The 16,237-nt window shown below is 41.5% G+C and overlaps 1 protein-coding gene across 1 annotated transcript in view; it reads left to right on the top strand.

The window, feature by feature from the left end:
* The first annotated feature begins 7,658 nt into the window (after positions 1-7,658).
* adgrv1 (adhesion G protein-coupled receptor V1) overlaps positions 7,659-16,237 on the top strand; it is a 96,197-nt gene continuing 87,618 nt past the window's right edge. Inside the window, exons 1-9 of the mRNA XM_065965461.1 lie at positions 7,659-7,859; positions 8,576-8,725; positions 11,334-11,429; positions 12,530-12,634; positions 12,738-12,851; positions 13,199-13,429; positions 13,555-13,892; positions 14,020-14,290; positions 15,614-15,940. Coding sequence (XP_065821533.1) covers positions 7,674-7,859; positions 8,576-8,725; positions 11,334-11,429; positions 12,530-12,634; positions 12,738-12,851; positions 13,199-13,429; positions 13,555-13,892; positions 14,020-14,290; positions 15,614-15,940 — 1,818 coding nt within the window. The 5' untranslated portion in view covers positions 7,659-7,673. The remainder of the gene's footprint in view (positions 7,860-8,575; positions 8,726-11,333; positions 11,430-12,529; positions 12,635-12,737; positions 12,852-13,198; positions 13,430-13,554; positions 13,893-14,019; positions 14,291-15,613; positions 15,941-16,237) is intronic.

Below are 16,237 nucleotides of genomic sequence, written 5' to 3'. Positions count from 1 at the left end.
GGTCTTATGTCTCGGCTGCTGAGCGCGTCGCGGCGGCCCCGGCAGCCAGCACACTCCGGCTAGCGTCCTGTGAGTAGCGGTGGCCAGCGGCGGCAGCAGCCAAAACACAAGACCGGTCTATCGGCAGCAGTCTCGCCACTATATTTATATATTTATATTTTTCCACCATTATCAGGTTTCTCCATAGATCCTGTTAGCATAGCTTCCAAGAAATATGGCGGACGTTAAGTTTCGATTCTGGGAGTGAGTTCCCACCCACTGATCTGTGATTGGTCTGTAGCTTCAGTGGTCTAAAATATGAGGAACTAGCGTTGTAGTTTCACCCCACTAACCGCAACAGCTTCCAGTGACGCAAAAATTGTCATTTTGCGTCACTTGAAGCTGCTTTTCAGACTTAGAAATACAAAGATTTCCCATCTCAGGGGAAAATGAGGGCGAGATGCACGACCATTCAAAAATACTACCAGGTTTCTAATGATACAAAGCTTAATGCAAATGAATGAAGTATCCCTTTAAGAGGTCAGGATCATAAACCCACGAGGTTGTGCATCCTAAATGTGCACCTGTCCTGTACATCATCTTACATTCACAGAAACATAAACAATTCTGTGAACGACTGGTTCGCAGAAAAATAGCACAATGTCCAGTTACATGAAAGAATAAAGTTGCACTTTTTAAAGCAGTTCTTAATATTTTCCTTTTTGATAATCATGATAAACTGACCTCACTTGTTAAGGGATTTACATCCTACACAATCCTGCCATCTGGCCCTTAGTCTTTCAGTGCCGCAAAGCCCTGAAAGAAGGCACTCTCCCACACCTACTGTACCAAGGATATGTGTGCTTTGTGTGTCCTTGTTTGGGAGTGATAGAGTCGAGCTGGGAGAAAAGCACCAAGCCTGAATAGGATGCTTTGGGGTCTGCTGGAGATCAAGCCTGCATGCCAAAAAGTGTGGGAAACAAAAGAATAGAGAACTGTGGCAATTTAAGAAATGCATACAAAACACAAAAAGGAGCATGAGTGAACAAAAGCCTGCCCCTTGAAATTGTGTGCTGGTCAGTGAATCGTAAAGTCCAGCTTCTTCTCCAATGAAAATAAACCCCCCGTTCTGGGTAGCGTCTCTGTTTTGAGAACTCTTTTGAAATGCAATTAGCATTTCATCCAGGCCCACCGGTTACATGCAATGAAGTAAAACCCTTTCTAATTTGGTCCTTTGGTTTGCAAGGCTGTATTGAGCACAACCTTGTTTAATCCCCTGGAAGTGCTTTTCTGTCTGCCTCCATCACTGTGTGTCATACAGGCTAATCAGTCAGCCAATGCTCCAACTAGAAAGCGCTCCAAATTGCTCACGGACTGGTTCCTACTCAATGGGAAGAGCTTTATTTTTTCTCTGTCCCTTTTATTCCCATTTCTTCCTAAAATCAAGAAGAAAAAAAATCTTGTTTTCAGAGAGAGATTCGAGATGGCCTTCACTCAACTTAAGAGCAGCCGACCACAGCCGTCTGAACAATACCTCAAAAAAACTCTCCCTCTCTTTCTTTTTTCACAGTAAAATGCACACTTGATTGGCAGCCTCTTGCCCCTGAAGGAGAAATGCCTGGTTGAAAAGTATCGTCTGACAATAGCTGCAGGGCTGACCTCATGCTTTTTTGTTCTTTAGGGAGGTATTCCTTCAAGTGTTTTCTAGTTCCCCTTGTGGAATGGCATAATTTGGCTGCAACTGTGCACCTTGCCAAACTAATTTCCCCAAAATCTTTCTCCCACTTCTTGTTAGACTAATGGTAGGGTTTTCTGTTTTCCTCCTCAAAATAAATGAAAATCTGTTCTGGGCTTGAGCGCTCCATAATAAGCCCAGTTAGTAATACAGTTTTGTCAGATTTAATGATGTATGTTTAAGCCTTACTCCCTTATTAAGTTTCTTAATTTCTTCACCCCAACTTCCCTGTATGGCGAGAACATTCACTCATCTAAAAATACCAGAAGGACAAACTACATGTGAAGTGCAATTATGGTCTTGTGAGTTGAGCGGGTATGGCAGTCGCGGCTCCACCAGGCTGAGTATGTACGGTGGGTGGTTTCTGAGGTAGAGCTCGACACACATTGGGCTGGTCGTATCGCTTAGCATGTGTGCAACTCAAACAGAAAGCAGTTCAATAAACAGGGCCAGGAGGGTGCCACAGTTTGAGTCCAAACACATATCCTGAGACTTATAAATGAATACTGGGCTAACACAGCAGGCTTTCTATGAACAGAGAAACATTTTGTTTAGATATTTTTACTGACTCCCTTTTTTGTAAGATATCTTGATAGAGTTCTGTCTTTGCTCAAATTTTGCGATTTCAAATGTATTCTACCCTCTGAAAAAAACACAGCTTGTGGACCACAGGGCACTTCCATTTTCCAATGTTTATATCCTCAAAGTATTCATAGCTTTCACGTGACATCACAAATTTATGGAACCGCCCACCTGGCGGGCAAGAAAGGCTCTCTACCACTGTACGCTACTGAGAAGTTATTGGTCTCAGATGCCCCCTACGTATTTTGATCAGTTTTATTTTTCAAATGAAAAACAGTTGTTGAGTAATGTGAAACACCGACCGATGAGGAGACGAGCCCCAGTTTTGCTTCTACAGAATTTAATGCGAGAAAGAAAACACAGAGAGGAGGACATTTGTGGATTAATGCAGTTAGACCCTCCGTGGCCTTTGTGAGGGGAAAAAAAGAACTGACTTCTCCTCATCCTGACATCAAAGATGATGTTTACTAAATCTAAATATTCCTGCCGTTAACTCGCATTACTGCCCAGAAGACTGAAATTGACAACTGACAGTCCTCCTGATTCTATCGTTAGTTAACGTTTACTTGCTAACGTTAGCTAATTAGCATTCACCGGTGCTTGAATATACATAACATACATAAATAACACCGGAACAGACTTTGCCGTTTCTAGTGCCATAAATAGCGCCCCGTGTATCTCATTTTACTTAGGTTGTCAGGTGATGTGAACATGTGCTGTTTCTATGAGATGTTAAATTAACAGCCCGTGCTGTAGTTCTTCAGAGTTTTCAACGGTTGCCTTTACTTTCCTGAGGGTTTTTTGCCCTACAGCCACCACGGTCACGTAGCTGAAAACTATGAATTGTTCTAGCAGTCATCCCCTTACGAAACGAATAAACTTAGATTGACACCAACAAAGGCTAATTATGTTTCTGTTCACTTATCTGTTTATGTCTGTCAGCTTCAGCCTGTTCGCATGTTTGAGGAAAGCAGCAACCTTGGTAGTTGGAAAAATGAAGCTGATGCAGAAGTGAAAAATCCTGCTGTTCGTTGAGTGTCCCCTTGATGTTAGCTGCAGAAGCAACGGAAGTCATGTTCTTTCCTTTTCTTTTCTCTGTTTGTGTTTTGTATTTCTCTGTTGTTGTCTCCCATCACGGCCCCCCCTCTTCTACTTTTGTAAAGCGTCCTTGGGTTTTGTGAAAGGCACTATATAAATCTAAGTTATTATTACACACCCATTAAAAAAGACAGTTTTTATAGCAGAAATGAACATGTTTACAGTCTGGTTCAAAAAACGTAATAGGTCTGATTAGCTCAAGTACCGATCAGCACACACTGTACGGGAGGCGCGTAGCTGACCTGATTGATGGGCAGGTGCGTTGTAATGGTATGTCTAGATGCTTAAAACCAGCCTCAGCTCCAGCTCTTAGCCTGTTGTTAGGTTGAGTGAAAGTTAGGGTGAAACAGCATTTCCAGTATGGCGATAGCCATCGACGGGCTTCCAAAGCCCCCTGCAGTCACAGATGAGTGACATCACTCATGCTTTGTCCATTAATATCTACAGTCTATGGTTTTGGTGTAAATGTGTCTTGAGGAAACACAAAAATGGTCCAGGAACAGTTATATTATTTGATCATAACAACAGAGCTGCATTTTGTGGCCAGACTGACTCCAGATCACTGAAACGCGCTACAAGATTGATGAACGAGATGCAGGCCCCCCACTGTCAGACAATTGAAGTGCGCATGCATTCGTGTGTGCGTGAGAGAGAGTCCACATGTGACTTACAGCCAGATATGACCACAAGCTCATTATCAAGGGCGTCTCAGGACCAGGGATGCCTCAAGGCAGGGATGCCTCATGGGAAAGCCAATGATTAAACACTCTCAAAGAAGCTCCCTGAAAGCTGAAGTGGCAACAACAACAAAAAAGACAGAGAAAATGTTTTTAATAAAAGTCACTCACATTTAAACAGAACAGTGCGTCGTAGCATTTTAGTAATTACAACTGTCAACAGTCCTATCACCTGACAAGGCATAGAACATGGCACGTTCTGTGCAGTGAATCCTGCTGTGTCACGCTTACTGTAATCCTCTTGACAGTCAAGTCTTGCAGTGAATAATTGATGCCAAAGATTACGACACGGAGGCCACCATCAAGAGAAACCCAAGAGGCATCAGCGCCGAGCACTGACCCCGGGAGCAGCCCTGCAACCAGACACCTCATCAGCACCTCTGACAGGGATATCCAATAGATCAGGGAGTTAGTGTGTATATGTGTGTTGGGTGTCTGAAATGTAGAAGAGTTTTAAACGAGCTTCTTAGCATTGGCAGGCTGCTTTAAGAAGGGCAGACAGGTGACAGGGTCAAATCACTGCAACTGACCACCAGTAATGATATTATCATCCACTGGTCATGGTTGCATTGTTGACTTTCGCTTTGATCTGAGCTTAGCTGGTAAAATTATTGGACTCAGTAGCACTCCTGTTGTAGTTTACTGCTCAGCAATGAGAACGTTTCCTGGCAACACTAAACCCTGCTCATAATTCTCAATGACTCTGCATACTGAAAAGCAGAGAGAGAATTTAGCTGGAAGGGTTATGAATGGGGCAAATACGTTTATGGTGGAAGCAGGGCAATAGTCATAGCTTCACAAAATGTATCTGATTTAAACAGCAGCTTTAGTATTACGTACTTTTAAAGCTTTAAAAAAGTTTTTGACAATGCATTGTGGTTCTGTTTCGAATGAATACAAATATGTGGGACCTGTTTTCTAGTTTTTATTTGGTTGGTATTAGCATATTTATTGAACACCATGTTTCTTCCAGGGAATAAAGTAATACAATATTTAAAAAAGATTCAGTTAATTAAGGTCGGACCATAGACTGTATAATGGGTCAGACACAGACTTAGTCAATAAAATAAATAATAATTTTAGGATGTTCAGATTTTGAAGTCTCGCCAGTCCTGGCCTCTGCCATCATTTTCTGTTCCGTTGGCTCAGGATCTTTGTGATGGACAGTGTGTTTTCATGCATTTTGGAGCTCTCCAGTGTCCTGGCCTGCCACCCAACTGTCAGTCTGAGCGTTGAGATGAAGTTTTGGATGCATATGCTGACTGTGCCAGCTCTGGCAAACGCATCCATATATGCAACATGTGTTAATGTGTGTGCACACATGCTACTTTGTACAACTCCCTATGGACTCTGACTCTCAGCCTTATCAATGTCAGAAGTGTGAGCCAGGCGCTCCATGTCGCCTTTTGCTTTGACAGACATATTCTTGGTGTTCTGTAGCTCCCGGGGTCTGGGTTGGCCCAATGGATGATGCCAGCACAAAAACTGCCCAGCAGCGTAAAACGGAACGGTGTCATCTACACAGCATCTGCTTTTTATGAGGCCCTTTCTAGAATTGAGGCATCTTGGTCAGTGGAAGCAAAAGGGACTTCCCTTATGATTTGGAGTGGAGGGTGAGAGGGATAGATTATTTTTTTTATCATCCTTCTGAAACTTTGTGGCAAAGTAAAACTGGTGGGAGGCTTCTTTTTGGAAGCTTGGATATAGCAGTTGTAGTTTGTGTGAGACGTCAGATCCTTTGTTCTGATGATGAAAAGCAGATATGACATTGAGTAGTAAAACAAAAGGACCATATCAGTGGTTCTCAACTGGTCTAGCCTCAGCATCCACCATCATGAAAAATTGCTACACAAATTTCTGATATTTTTCAACCAATGAGGTTTTTTTTTCTTGCTTTTTGGGCCTTTATTTTAGAGACAGGACAGTGTGGTCTTAAAGTATTGTCATGGCAACAACAGAAAATTGGCCCTTGCACTGTGTAGTATACCTCTATAAGACAAGCAAGTGGTCATAGAGTTGCAGGTGTGTAGTTGCTTTGAAATTGGACACATACTCAGGTTTACTGTACCCACGTGAAATTATCTTCGACTAACACTGTGAAAGATAGTTCCAGTGAGATAGTTTTAACTTGTTATTCAGGGTCTCGGTCAACTGTGCCGGAAACCCCAACCCCAAGACAGGCAGCAGGGCAAGTAACAGGATTTACACAACCCCAAACTGTCTTTGTCCAGCAACAAACTCCCCTCTCTTTCCCCTTAGGCTCACCCTCTGTCCCCCACTGTCCAGCCCTGCCGCCTACCAGCTCTAAATCCTTTTTTTGATGGATTTCCCAGCAATCTCACTGCTGCTGACATATGTGTGACACATGCACACTGTACACACACACACACACGCACACACGCACACACGCACACACACACACACGCGTGGAACATATGAAAGTTGGACCTTTTCAAGTTCCAACTTTCCAAAACAATTGCCACTTATTACAAAAGGACAAATCAGCATGACTTCATCCACTGTAGCTGCTGATCGGGTTCTTTTTCAACCCTGTAATTAAGAGCAAAATTTTTTTTAAAGACCTTACGTGTTCATACTGTTGGCATGCAGGGCTCTGTGGTGCACATTATGAATGGGATGGGTAAAAAACAGCAGGGAGGGGAAAGGCAGGACAGAGTAGCCGCAATTTAGTTTTCGACTGGCTCCACCCCACTCATCATGCTGTGTTGTTTTGTTGTGTTAACCATGACAACTGTATGAGTGGCTCCACATAGCTTTAGGATTATTCTGGGTGAGAGAGCTGAGCACATACACACGCGCGCGCACACACACACACAGGCAGGCGAGGACAGGCGAAAAGACGAGACACGAGGAAAGGAGGAGTGGAGACCAGAGAGGTGTAGAAGAGACAAACTGAGAAGTGAGGATGATTGGAGGAAGCAGGAGAGCAGAAACAATAATTAGAGTGCAGGATTATACAGGACTCTGTCTGAAGCTTCATACTGAATTACCAAAACCTTTTGAGTGATCACATTTACTCTGCATGAGCAGTAATATTCATGTGGTCAACAAGAGTAATCCCAACAACAACTGCTTTAACAGTTATGACAACATGAGGACAACAGCTGTTTCAATTATGAAGTAATGTTTTGAATCATTTAGACCACAATAACCAGCAGCGAGTCTGCTAGCCAGCCTGACTACGCATTTTCAAACGCTAGCCTTTTGAACATCTGGACACTCAATACTGCCTGTAGATCACATAGTGACTGCATATTTATTTTTATATCAGAATTAGCATTGGTACAAATTACATGGGATGTCATTCATGATATTTGCATGCCAACCATGCAGTGATTTTTTTTTTCTTATTGTAGACAAAGTTTGAATAAACTTAAAAAATTAAGTTTCTGTAGCCTATTTTTAAGAGTAAAACTCTTAAAAATAAATGCACAGTGGCCTCTGCTTTATTTTAAAAATGCAATATTTGTTATCTTATATGCACCTCTTTTAATATAATGTTCCCTCTTTTTTTTGTAGGAATGCCCCTTGTCCTCCTGCTAGCTGGGTTGACTCTGGCTCTGTCCATCCCTGGCACTTCATCTGAGTCAGCCACGCTGCAGTTCCTGGGGCAGACAGACTTTGTTGTCAACGAGAGCAGCACAGCTGTAGTCCGGCTGGTTATAGAGAGAGTGGGAGACCCGGTCAATGTGACAGCTTTGGTTCTGGTAGGACATGGAGCAAATTCATCACTCATGACTTATTGTCTATCCATTCTCATCGACCTGTAAAATCATCTTATCCGTCTATATCCAATCATTTTGATGTACCGCTGAGATGTTACTTTGTATACAGTTTAGGAAATAAAGAGTGAAAGAGCTTTCTTATTGATGGAAGACATCGGTCAGTTTACAGACCAGTGTGTTTTCTGTCTTGCAAAGAACGACTTTTGGCTTTATGTCCTCCACACGGGGGATAGTGTCAGCTGCTCACAGTGGGTGTCTGGTAAGAGGAGCTGGCCACACAGTGGAGAGTGGTCGGGGGTTTTGCCATGCCTCTTGATATCTTTACCATACTCCTTTACACACTAACTAATATACATAGAAAAACGTGTTGTAATATAAGGCTGTCCTTACAGGGGGAAATAAAGAATAGAAATTACCATAGACAGAGGAGCATATTGGAAGTCAAAAACAAGCTAATAAAGATTCCAGTATAAAGGAGAGAAAGGGACAAGGACACATTATCTGCTCTCAGTAGCAAAAAGAGATGAAACATATAAATAAAAACATAATTTGTCAGGCTTCCTATTGGCTCAGTTGTCTTATCATGTACCATTTAGTCTTGTATCTGTTGTGTCACATGTGCCTTACCTCAATGAGGTAATAGTCTTACTATAGTCCAATGTTTGTGATTCAGTTTTATGTCTGCCTAATTATTTCAGCTGGAGGGAGTGGACACTGGGGATTTTGAGGCTGTTAATGCTGCAGCCTTCTTGCTGTCCACTGAGTCCAGTAAGACCATCTTCATCGCTGTGAAAGATGATGACTTGCCAGAGGCCGATGAGACATTTACCTTTAACCTTACACTACAGGTAAATTATTTTGTTTTATTTTCTTACCCACTTATCAATCGTATTGTTGTCCTTGTGTGGCTTTTGTGGGCCAAATTCAAGCTTTAGGATTTATGAGGACTTCTTCTCCTATTTCTCCTTCATTGGCTCTCCTCTCTGGAGCTCCAAGGTTCTTTTACACATAGTTCCACTTTTCAAATTCTGTTCTAAACCCTAGACCCAACAACTATGCAGAATACAGAATGGGGGCGGCAACAGCAGTAAGCCTGAGCGGCTCTGATCTGCAGGGTCTTTGATGTGTCTGCTCTCCAGGAGCAGTCTGGGTGGGGCCAAATGTTGTGTGTGTCTCAGAGGTTCCCCGCTAAAAGACACCTTTGTAAAACCCAAATAACTTTGACAGCCGAAGCCTCACCACACAGTAGATTAAAGTGATTCCCTTATTCACTGTCTCCATTGACTTTGATGGGCATGTCGGTTCCGTGGATTTCACCCATGTATATGTTACTGTATGTGTTCACCATTGCCAGTGGCACACAATTGCAGATCAAAGCTCAGTCTGTGACTGAAGGAATGGATTCACAACCAAGTACATTAAAAGCTTAGCATGCATTTTGAGACTTTGTTGCAAACGGTCTTCAAATGGTAAACTTACTGTGTTGTCTGCTTGTTAATGTCAAATTGTTTGTTCTTTGTGTGAAGCTTTCACTGCTGCTTTCTTGTCCAGGACTCTCTTGTAAAATAGATATTGTATCTCAATGAAGATATAACCGGTAAAATAAAGGTTAGATTAAAAAAATACAACTTTCAAGTTTGTAAATATATTTCTATGGGAATAACTTTCAAATTCTTGTCAATGGGATTAACATCCCAGCCTAGAATTCCTTACACATAGAAACCATCTCCATGGTTTCATGTTGCCTTTAGCTGTCAAGCGTGATTGATGAGTTAGGGGGGTCTACACTTGTCTTTTGCATGTCTTATCTCTCTAAAGGACCTAAGAGAAAGGTCATTTTAAATCACTGAGTGTCAGCTGTGCACTCAAAAAATAGCTAAAAACATGCCCAATCACAACAAGAGGGATTTTTTTTTAGAGCATTTTCAATTTGTGGCTGACTTTTTGTGACACCTGGTGAAAATCCAGTCGCCCAAACCTGTATGTAGCCTCCCACTAAAGTGAAAGACCAGATGAGGCCCACTTGTCCCTTCTGTTTACACTAAAGCAAAGACAAAGCATTGACCAAATGCTGCCCTATCAGCTTACCAGAAGACTGACTAAAGCTGTTATGGCACAAAGCAGGTGCAGCCTACCAGAGCTGTGGGTGACCAAAAAGGACAACCGCACAGAGTTGTAGTGTAAATCAGGGGAAGAAGGATTCATGAAATGCTGCATGCATGTATTTAAGCAGAATCTTGACAGATTTCTAAAAAGTATATATGATATATACCACGTAACAATCATGTGAATTTATTACCTAAAGATAACTTGATTGGAGTTTAATTTAAATCTAAATAGTGTATTGGCACATGCTTTGTGAGTGTGAATCACATTGATATTTGAATGTGTTTGTGTAGATGGACACTCAGTGTGCGTGTGTGCATATGTGTCTGGGCAGCTTCTATGCTTGGCCAGTGGCTTGGCTTTGTGCAGTTGAGTAGATTCTGTGACTGTGAGTTGACCGCTACAAGAGCTCAGCAGCCAAAAAGAAAGCTCTGTCACAGCTAGGAAGGGATGAATGCAAAAGCCAAAGCACTTTCTTGTTTCTCATTTTCTCCTTTGTTTGTTCTCACCTTAATGTGCACACACACACACACACACACACACACACACACACACACACACACACACACACACACACACACACACACACACACACACACACACACACACACACACACACACACACCTTCTCAGTGGCTTTTGCGTAGGACGTAGAAATGGACCGGGATTGGCTGAGAAAAATGGAAAACATTTCAAAATAGTTTTTGGGGATAACCCTGTGTTTCTGTTTATCATCTTTGTCAAGACTCTAATAGTTGATTAGTTTGTTTTGGAGGTTTCGACGGAAGCCTCTGCACTAGAGTTAGGACATGGTTGTTCTCAGCGATGTTGTTCCATGTTGTTCCATGAGATGCTTGTGAAAACATTGGTCAGCTCACTAATGGAAACCTTGGAAAGTTTACCCAAATAACAAGGCTGTGGTCTCTCTTTTTCCAGAAAAAGGGAAACCCTCCTTTCAGATCCTCATCGATAATGGTTGTATTTGTTAAGTTAAAAGACTCAGAGTAAGACTTGTAAAGTCACTGTGTGATGTTAAGTAAGCTGAGATTTTTAGGTTTGTCAGGTCTTAGTGCCAAATCACAGAGCAAACAGCAAGGCCTTAAGAGGTATCCTACTGTGAGCTAACCTGACAAATCAACCAGGCTGAGACCAGAACTTCCTGTCTTTGTGCCATCTCACCAGGGTCTCTCAGTGGGAGAACAGAAATGAAGTGAAAACACTGGATTAGGCAGATGTTCTAGTCTTTCACTACAGCACTACAGAATCTGGGGAGGGTTCAGATGTGCTATGGCACAACCTGTATGTTTAACCTGCTTATATCTAACTTATTCCTTCCTTCCTGCTTCCCAGAGCTCTTCTAATGGCGTGACGCTGGGAACGCCAAACAAGGCAACCATCACCATCCTGTCCAATGACAATGCCTTTGGAATAATTGCCTTCAACTCTGTAAGAAACCCCTGTCCTTCACATACAGCGTGTGTTGCTTCATAATTGTGCACATATAAGTCCACTGATATTATTAAGTAGTGGAAGAAACTAAGCAACGGCGATGGAGTTATTTGAGTTATTTGAACCCATTGCTGCTCAGAGAGGTTCAATCATGGGGGTATTTGGTTCTGGGAGAAAGAAAGAAAAATGCCTAGAGGTTGCGGGTTTCCAGGGGCAATTAAAACCACAATACTTATCAGTGGGAAATGTATGGTGTTTCCATGGTAGCTGTGTGGAATATTGGGAACTGTTGACTCTAGCAGCCCCAGACGGTTTCATATGCTGGATAATGATTTTGCCTTCTTAGAATCAATAAAAGCCTCCCTGCCCTGGGAAATGTGTCGAAGTTAGAGAGCTGGAATAATTTATGTGTAGTGTTCTTTAATCATTGCAGTTTGACTTTTATTTTGAAGAAAGAAAACAAACAGGGATGTCATTTCTAAATCTTAACACGACAATAAAGGCCTTTTCTCTTTTTTTACATGTCATGTATATATAAATGAACAAATAAATTAAAGTAAGTGCTATATATAATTATTGAATTTGATTTTGTTTGTATTATTGTGGAACGCGTTGTTCAGTTCAAGACAGGGTTTTAAAAAATATTTGGTCTATAAGACCAGAAACACAATTAGAAAACACACAAATTATTTATTATAGTGAATAAATCCTAATGTTTCTTTTCATCTCTATAAATTACTTTACCTAACTTCTGATCATCAGACTTAAACAACCATCCTGCAGTGGAGATCATTGCTTTAATAGTGTGGGCTCCTTCTTTACTGACATAAACACAAAGCCATGGAGATTTGTATTACCGGAATATTTTGCCATTTAGTCAGAATAACAAGTCTCTTTTTTAAAATGAACGTGTTAGTAAAGAAGCTAAACAAGCACAAACAAACAAACAATCAAGGGTTCTTGATGTGTTCAGGACCCATTTCAACTCAAATACATGGTTTGATCTTGATTTGTTTTTGAAACCACATTTAGCTGGTCAGGCTCTGTTTGTGTTACTCAGTTTCACTGCTTTATCTTTCTTTTTCTTTTATTTTCAGACTAAAGAGATTGTTGTCGATGAGCCAAGAGGAGTGAACCATTATGTGCCTTTCACCCTAGTTAGAGAAAAGGGAACGTACGGGACTGTGACCGTGAACTATGAGGTGAGAGGGCATTGCAAAACCTAAGACATTGACTTTCTGAGAAAAGTGCTCAGGTATAAGGGCATGCTGAAGTGTAAACATAACTGTGACTCCTTCTGCTCAGATTTCTGATGGACCTAACCCTGCCTTTGAGGACCTCAGTCCAGACAGAGGGAACATCACCATTCCTGTAGGACAGTCAGTGGTGCAGTTTATTGTCCTCATACAGGATGACCAGGTAAACAAACACATTTTTCTAAGATAATCAACAAATCTAATCTTTAATGATAATGTTACACATGGTCACTTGTGTTCATCTGTCCCTCCATCAGTCCGTCTTTTGTTTCCTGTTGACGTTGTTTTCTTGAATATGGATGAAAAAAATCAGAGGTTGATGAAGTTCATTAACGTAATACTCATTTATTGTAAAAAATAATTATATGTTTGAAAATAAAAAGATTCAGATTGCTCTGCTAGGTTTTTGTAGCTTTTTAGCTGAAATAATAAAACAATCAGAAAGAGCAAACAGATATTTTTTTAGCAAATCTAAAACTTTATGTCAGTATATTTTTTCTTTGTTTTCAGATCCCAGAGGATGACGAGGTTTTTACTGTCAGGCTAACCAGTGTGGCAGGGGGAGCTCTCCTCAAGCCTAACGCCAGCAGTGTCCAGCTGAGAATCAGGCGTAATGACAGCCCGCTGCGCTTCTCCACCTCTATCATGGCAGTACAAGAGTCGACTGGAGTCATTGCCCTCAATGTGACCCGTGGTCGACTGACCGAGGATGGGCCACTCGTTGGCTCTGTTGACACGGAGGTTAGTTTATATACTTTACGCTATTTATTTTTCTAGACTTGTGTTAAATTATACATTTTATCACATGTGACCAGAAAAATCAACCAGAAGACTAATGTATATAAACTGAACTGTACTGTCTTTAGGTCTCAGTAGATTACAAAGTGGTGAGCGGAGAAGGACTGGGCAGCGCCACAGCAGCGGTGGATTTCCTCGATCTACAGCCGGTCAGAACAGTTACCTTCCCTCCATTTGTCTACAAGACCAGCCTGCTGTTCAACATTAGAGATGATGACGTGCCAGAAATAGCAGAATCCTTCCACGTGGTCTTTCTGGAGGAGACCATCAAAGGAGATGCTGTGCTAGTATCACCTAATGCGGTGCTAGTGACCATCGAGCCCAATGATAAGCCTTATGGAGTCCTGTCAATCAGCAGCAGTGCAGTTTTACACCCAATCATCATAAATGAAGACCTAACACAGAGGTAGATCATTTACAATCATTTATAAAACTCTTCTGACATATGATTGTTTGTCTAATTTGAGCTTATGGTGTTCATCGTCTTTCATATTTTCCTATTCATATTGTTTCCCCTCTGTCATTATCCCTAGATTTGAAGGCATCATTATTGTAAGAAATGGAGGAAGCTATGGTGCGGTGTCTGCCAACTGGTCCATCAGTAGAAACTCCAGTGACCTCTCCTCAGTGTTGGATGATTTGAGCCCTGCAGAGGGAACAGTGAGATTTGCTGCCGGTACAGTAACGGCTGTGATTCCAATAAACATCGTGGCAGATGATCTACCTGAAGAAGCAGAGGCTTTTACTCTCAAGCTGCTACCAAATACTGTAACTGGAAACGCAGAGGTTGATGAACCCATGGAGGTTAGTTATAAGGAATTCTTTGACAGGGTAACTTTATGAATAGCTTCTCTGTGTTGGTAAAACATGTCTGAAACATACTGTAGAGAAAACAGAGACATGGCTGCACTTGTCAGGAAACATATATACTCCAGATGTCGTGCATGTGTTGTGTGCGTGTAAGCGTTTCTGTTTAATCCACTGGAAGGTACAGTGGCAAACTTGGCACAATCTACAAAAGTCGACCCCTTGGTGTGTCACTTTGCTCTGTGGGTGTTCCCTTTATGTGGCTGAATCTAAACAAAGCGGAAACAGCAGGCCCACTCTGTGTGTGGTGTATGTGTTTTTTTGGGGGGGGGTTTGAAAGCGTGGGTGAAGTGGTGACAGCTTTTTATAGCTTCAATCCCTGTCCAAGCCTCTCTTGGCTATGTGTGAAAGAAGTGGGCAGATCTAAGTCTTGATTATATTGAAGGCATATGATGAGACAAATACAAACTCAACTTTGGTCACATACAAACACACACACACACACACCAACAAACCACCTCAGCTTGTGAAGTTACAGGGTGTGTTTGACATCTGTGCAGAAAGTGTTCTGCTCTGCCTTATTTATTCCTTGAAGAATAAATTCACAACTTTAACAGTAGGGCAGGTTGATCAGTTTCATTGTTATTAATGTTGCCAGGGATAAATTACAGACATAATGACTTGTAAATCAGTGATTGTGAACACATCAGACAAGTGTAGTTTTACAGGAAATGAATGAGCCTCTTGCTCATGGACTACCCTCATAGTCCTAGCACGGTTAATTAAAGAGGATGGCTCTCTAAAGTTAGCTTATGGCTCTCTTTTACTACTTTCAGTCTCACTTGTTTTCCTCCCTCTCTCTGTTCCTCACCTCTACTTTCTTATTATATTTACCAAAGATGCAGCTTAAGTTCCACAAAAACAGGAAATGCAACAAAATCCTCCCTAGTAACTGATTGTAAATCCTGGCTTCTTTGCAGTTCTACCCTTATATTATGAAAATAAATCCCCTCTCTCCTCCCTGTGCTGCCCAGAGGTGCTTATCCTTGGCAGTGCAGCAGCAGTTAAGGCCTTTGTTTTAAGTTGCAGAATTAATAGAAATGAGTGTAAGGCACTATTTGTTGCAATAAATAAGTAACAAGGTTATAGTAAATCAACAAAGCTGGTGTTATAACTTTCTTTTTCTACGTTTTCAAGGAACAGAGAATGTTTATGATTATTCCCTTCACCAGTTAAAATGTCACATATGCTATTTCTCTTTCCAATTGCAATTGTTTTAAGTTCCTCTTTATCTTCTTTCTTTCTCCATTTTTCCTCTAGGTTGTGTTCTACATTCAGGACAGTGATGACGTTTATGGGCTTTTTCACTTTGACCCGGCGAAAGAGCAAAGCATTCAAAGCCAACCAGAGGGCCGTTTCTTGTCACTACATTTCTTGCGAGATGGTGGTACACTGGGAGATGTGACTTTGACTCTCACGGCACTCTACATTCCTGCAGGCCCTATAGACCCAGCACTGGCCCGAGATGGGGTTCTGAATGTTAGCAGGTCCATTAATGTTGTGTTTGCCCGTGAGCAGATGGTACATGTTGTACTGCCAATCAGGAATGATGCCTTTCTGCAGAATGGAGCTCATTTCTTGATACAGGTAACACGTTTGAAACAAAGAAGGAGCAACACATAAGTTATTGGAAAAAATACAATATATTATTGATTTTTGTTAATGGTTTTATTTTATCCTTATACTTGCCAAATTAGTCTAAGAAAGTGCTTTTCTTTTTCAATGTTTGCACTTCAAGCCAAATCAGTGCAATCCAAAGTTGAAGTGCCTAATTTGCATGTGTGAATGGTTTGACACTGGCACTCAAATCTGGCATGTATCTATGGGTTTTGCTCAAGTGTTCGAAATAACAATATCAACTAGGTCTTAACTCAAGCAAAAGAA

This window comes from Labrus bergylta, chromosome 2, assembly GCF_963930695.1.
Source record: "Labrus bergylta chromosome 2, fLabBer1.1, whole genome shotgun sequence".
Taxonomy (NCBI): Eukaryota; Metazoa; Chordata; class Actinopteri; order Labriformes; family Labridae; genus Labrus; species Labrus bergylta.
This window is presented reverse-complemented; position numbering and strand designations above follow the sequence as displayed.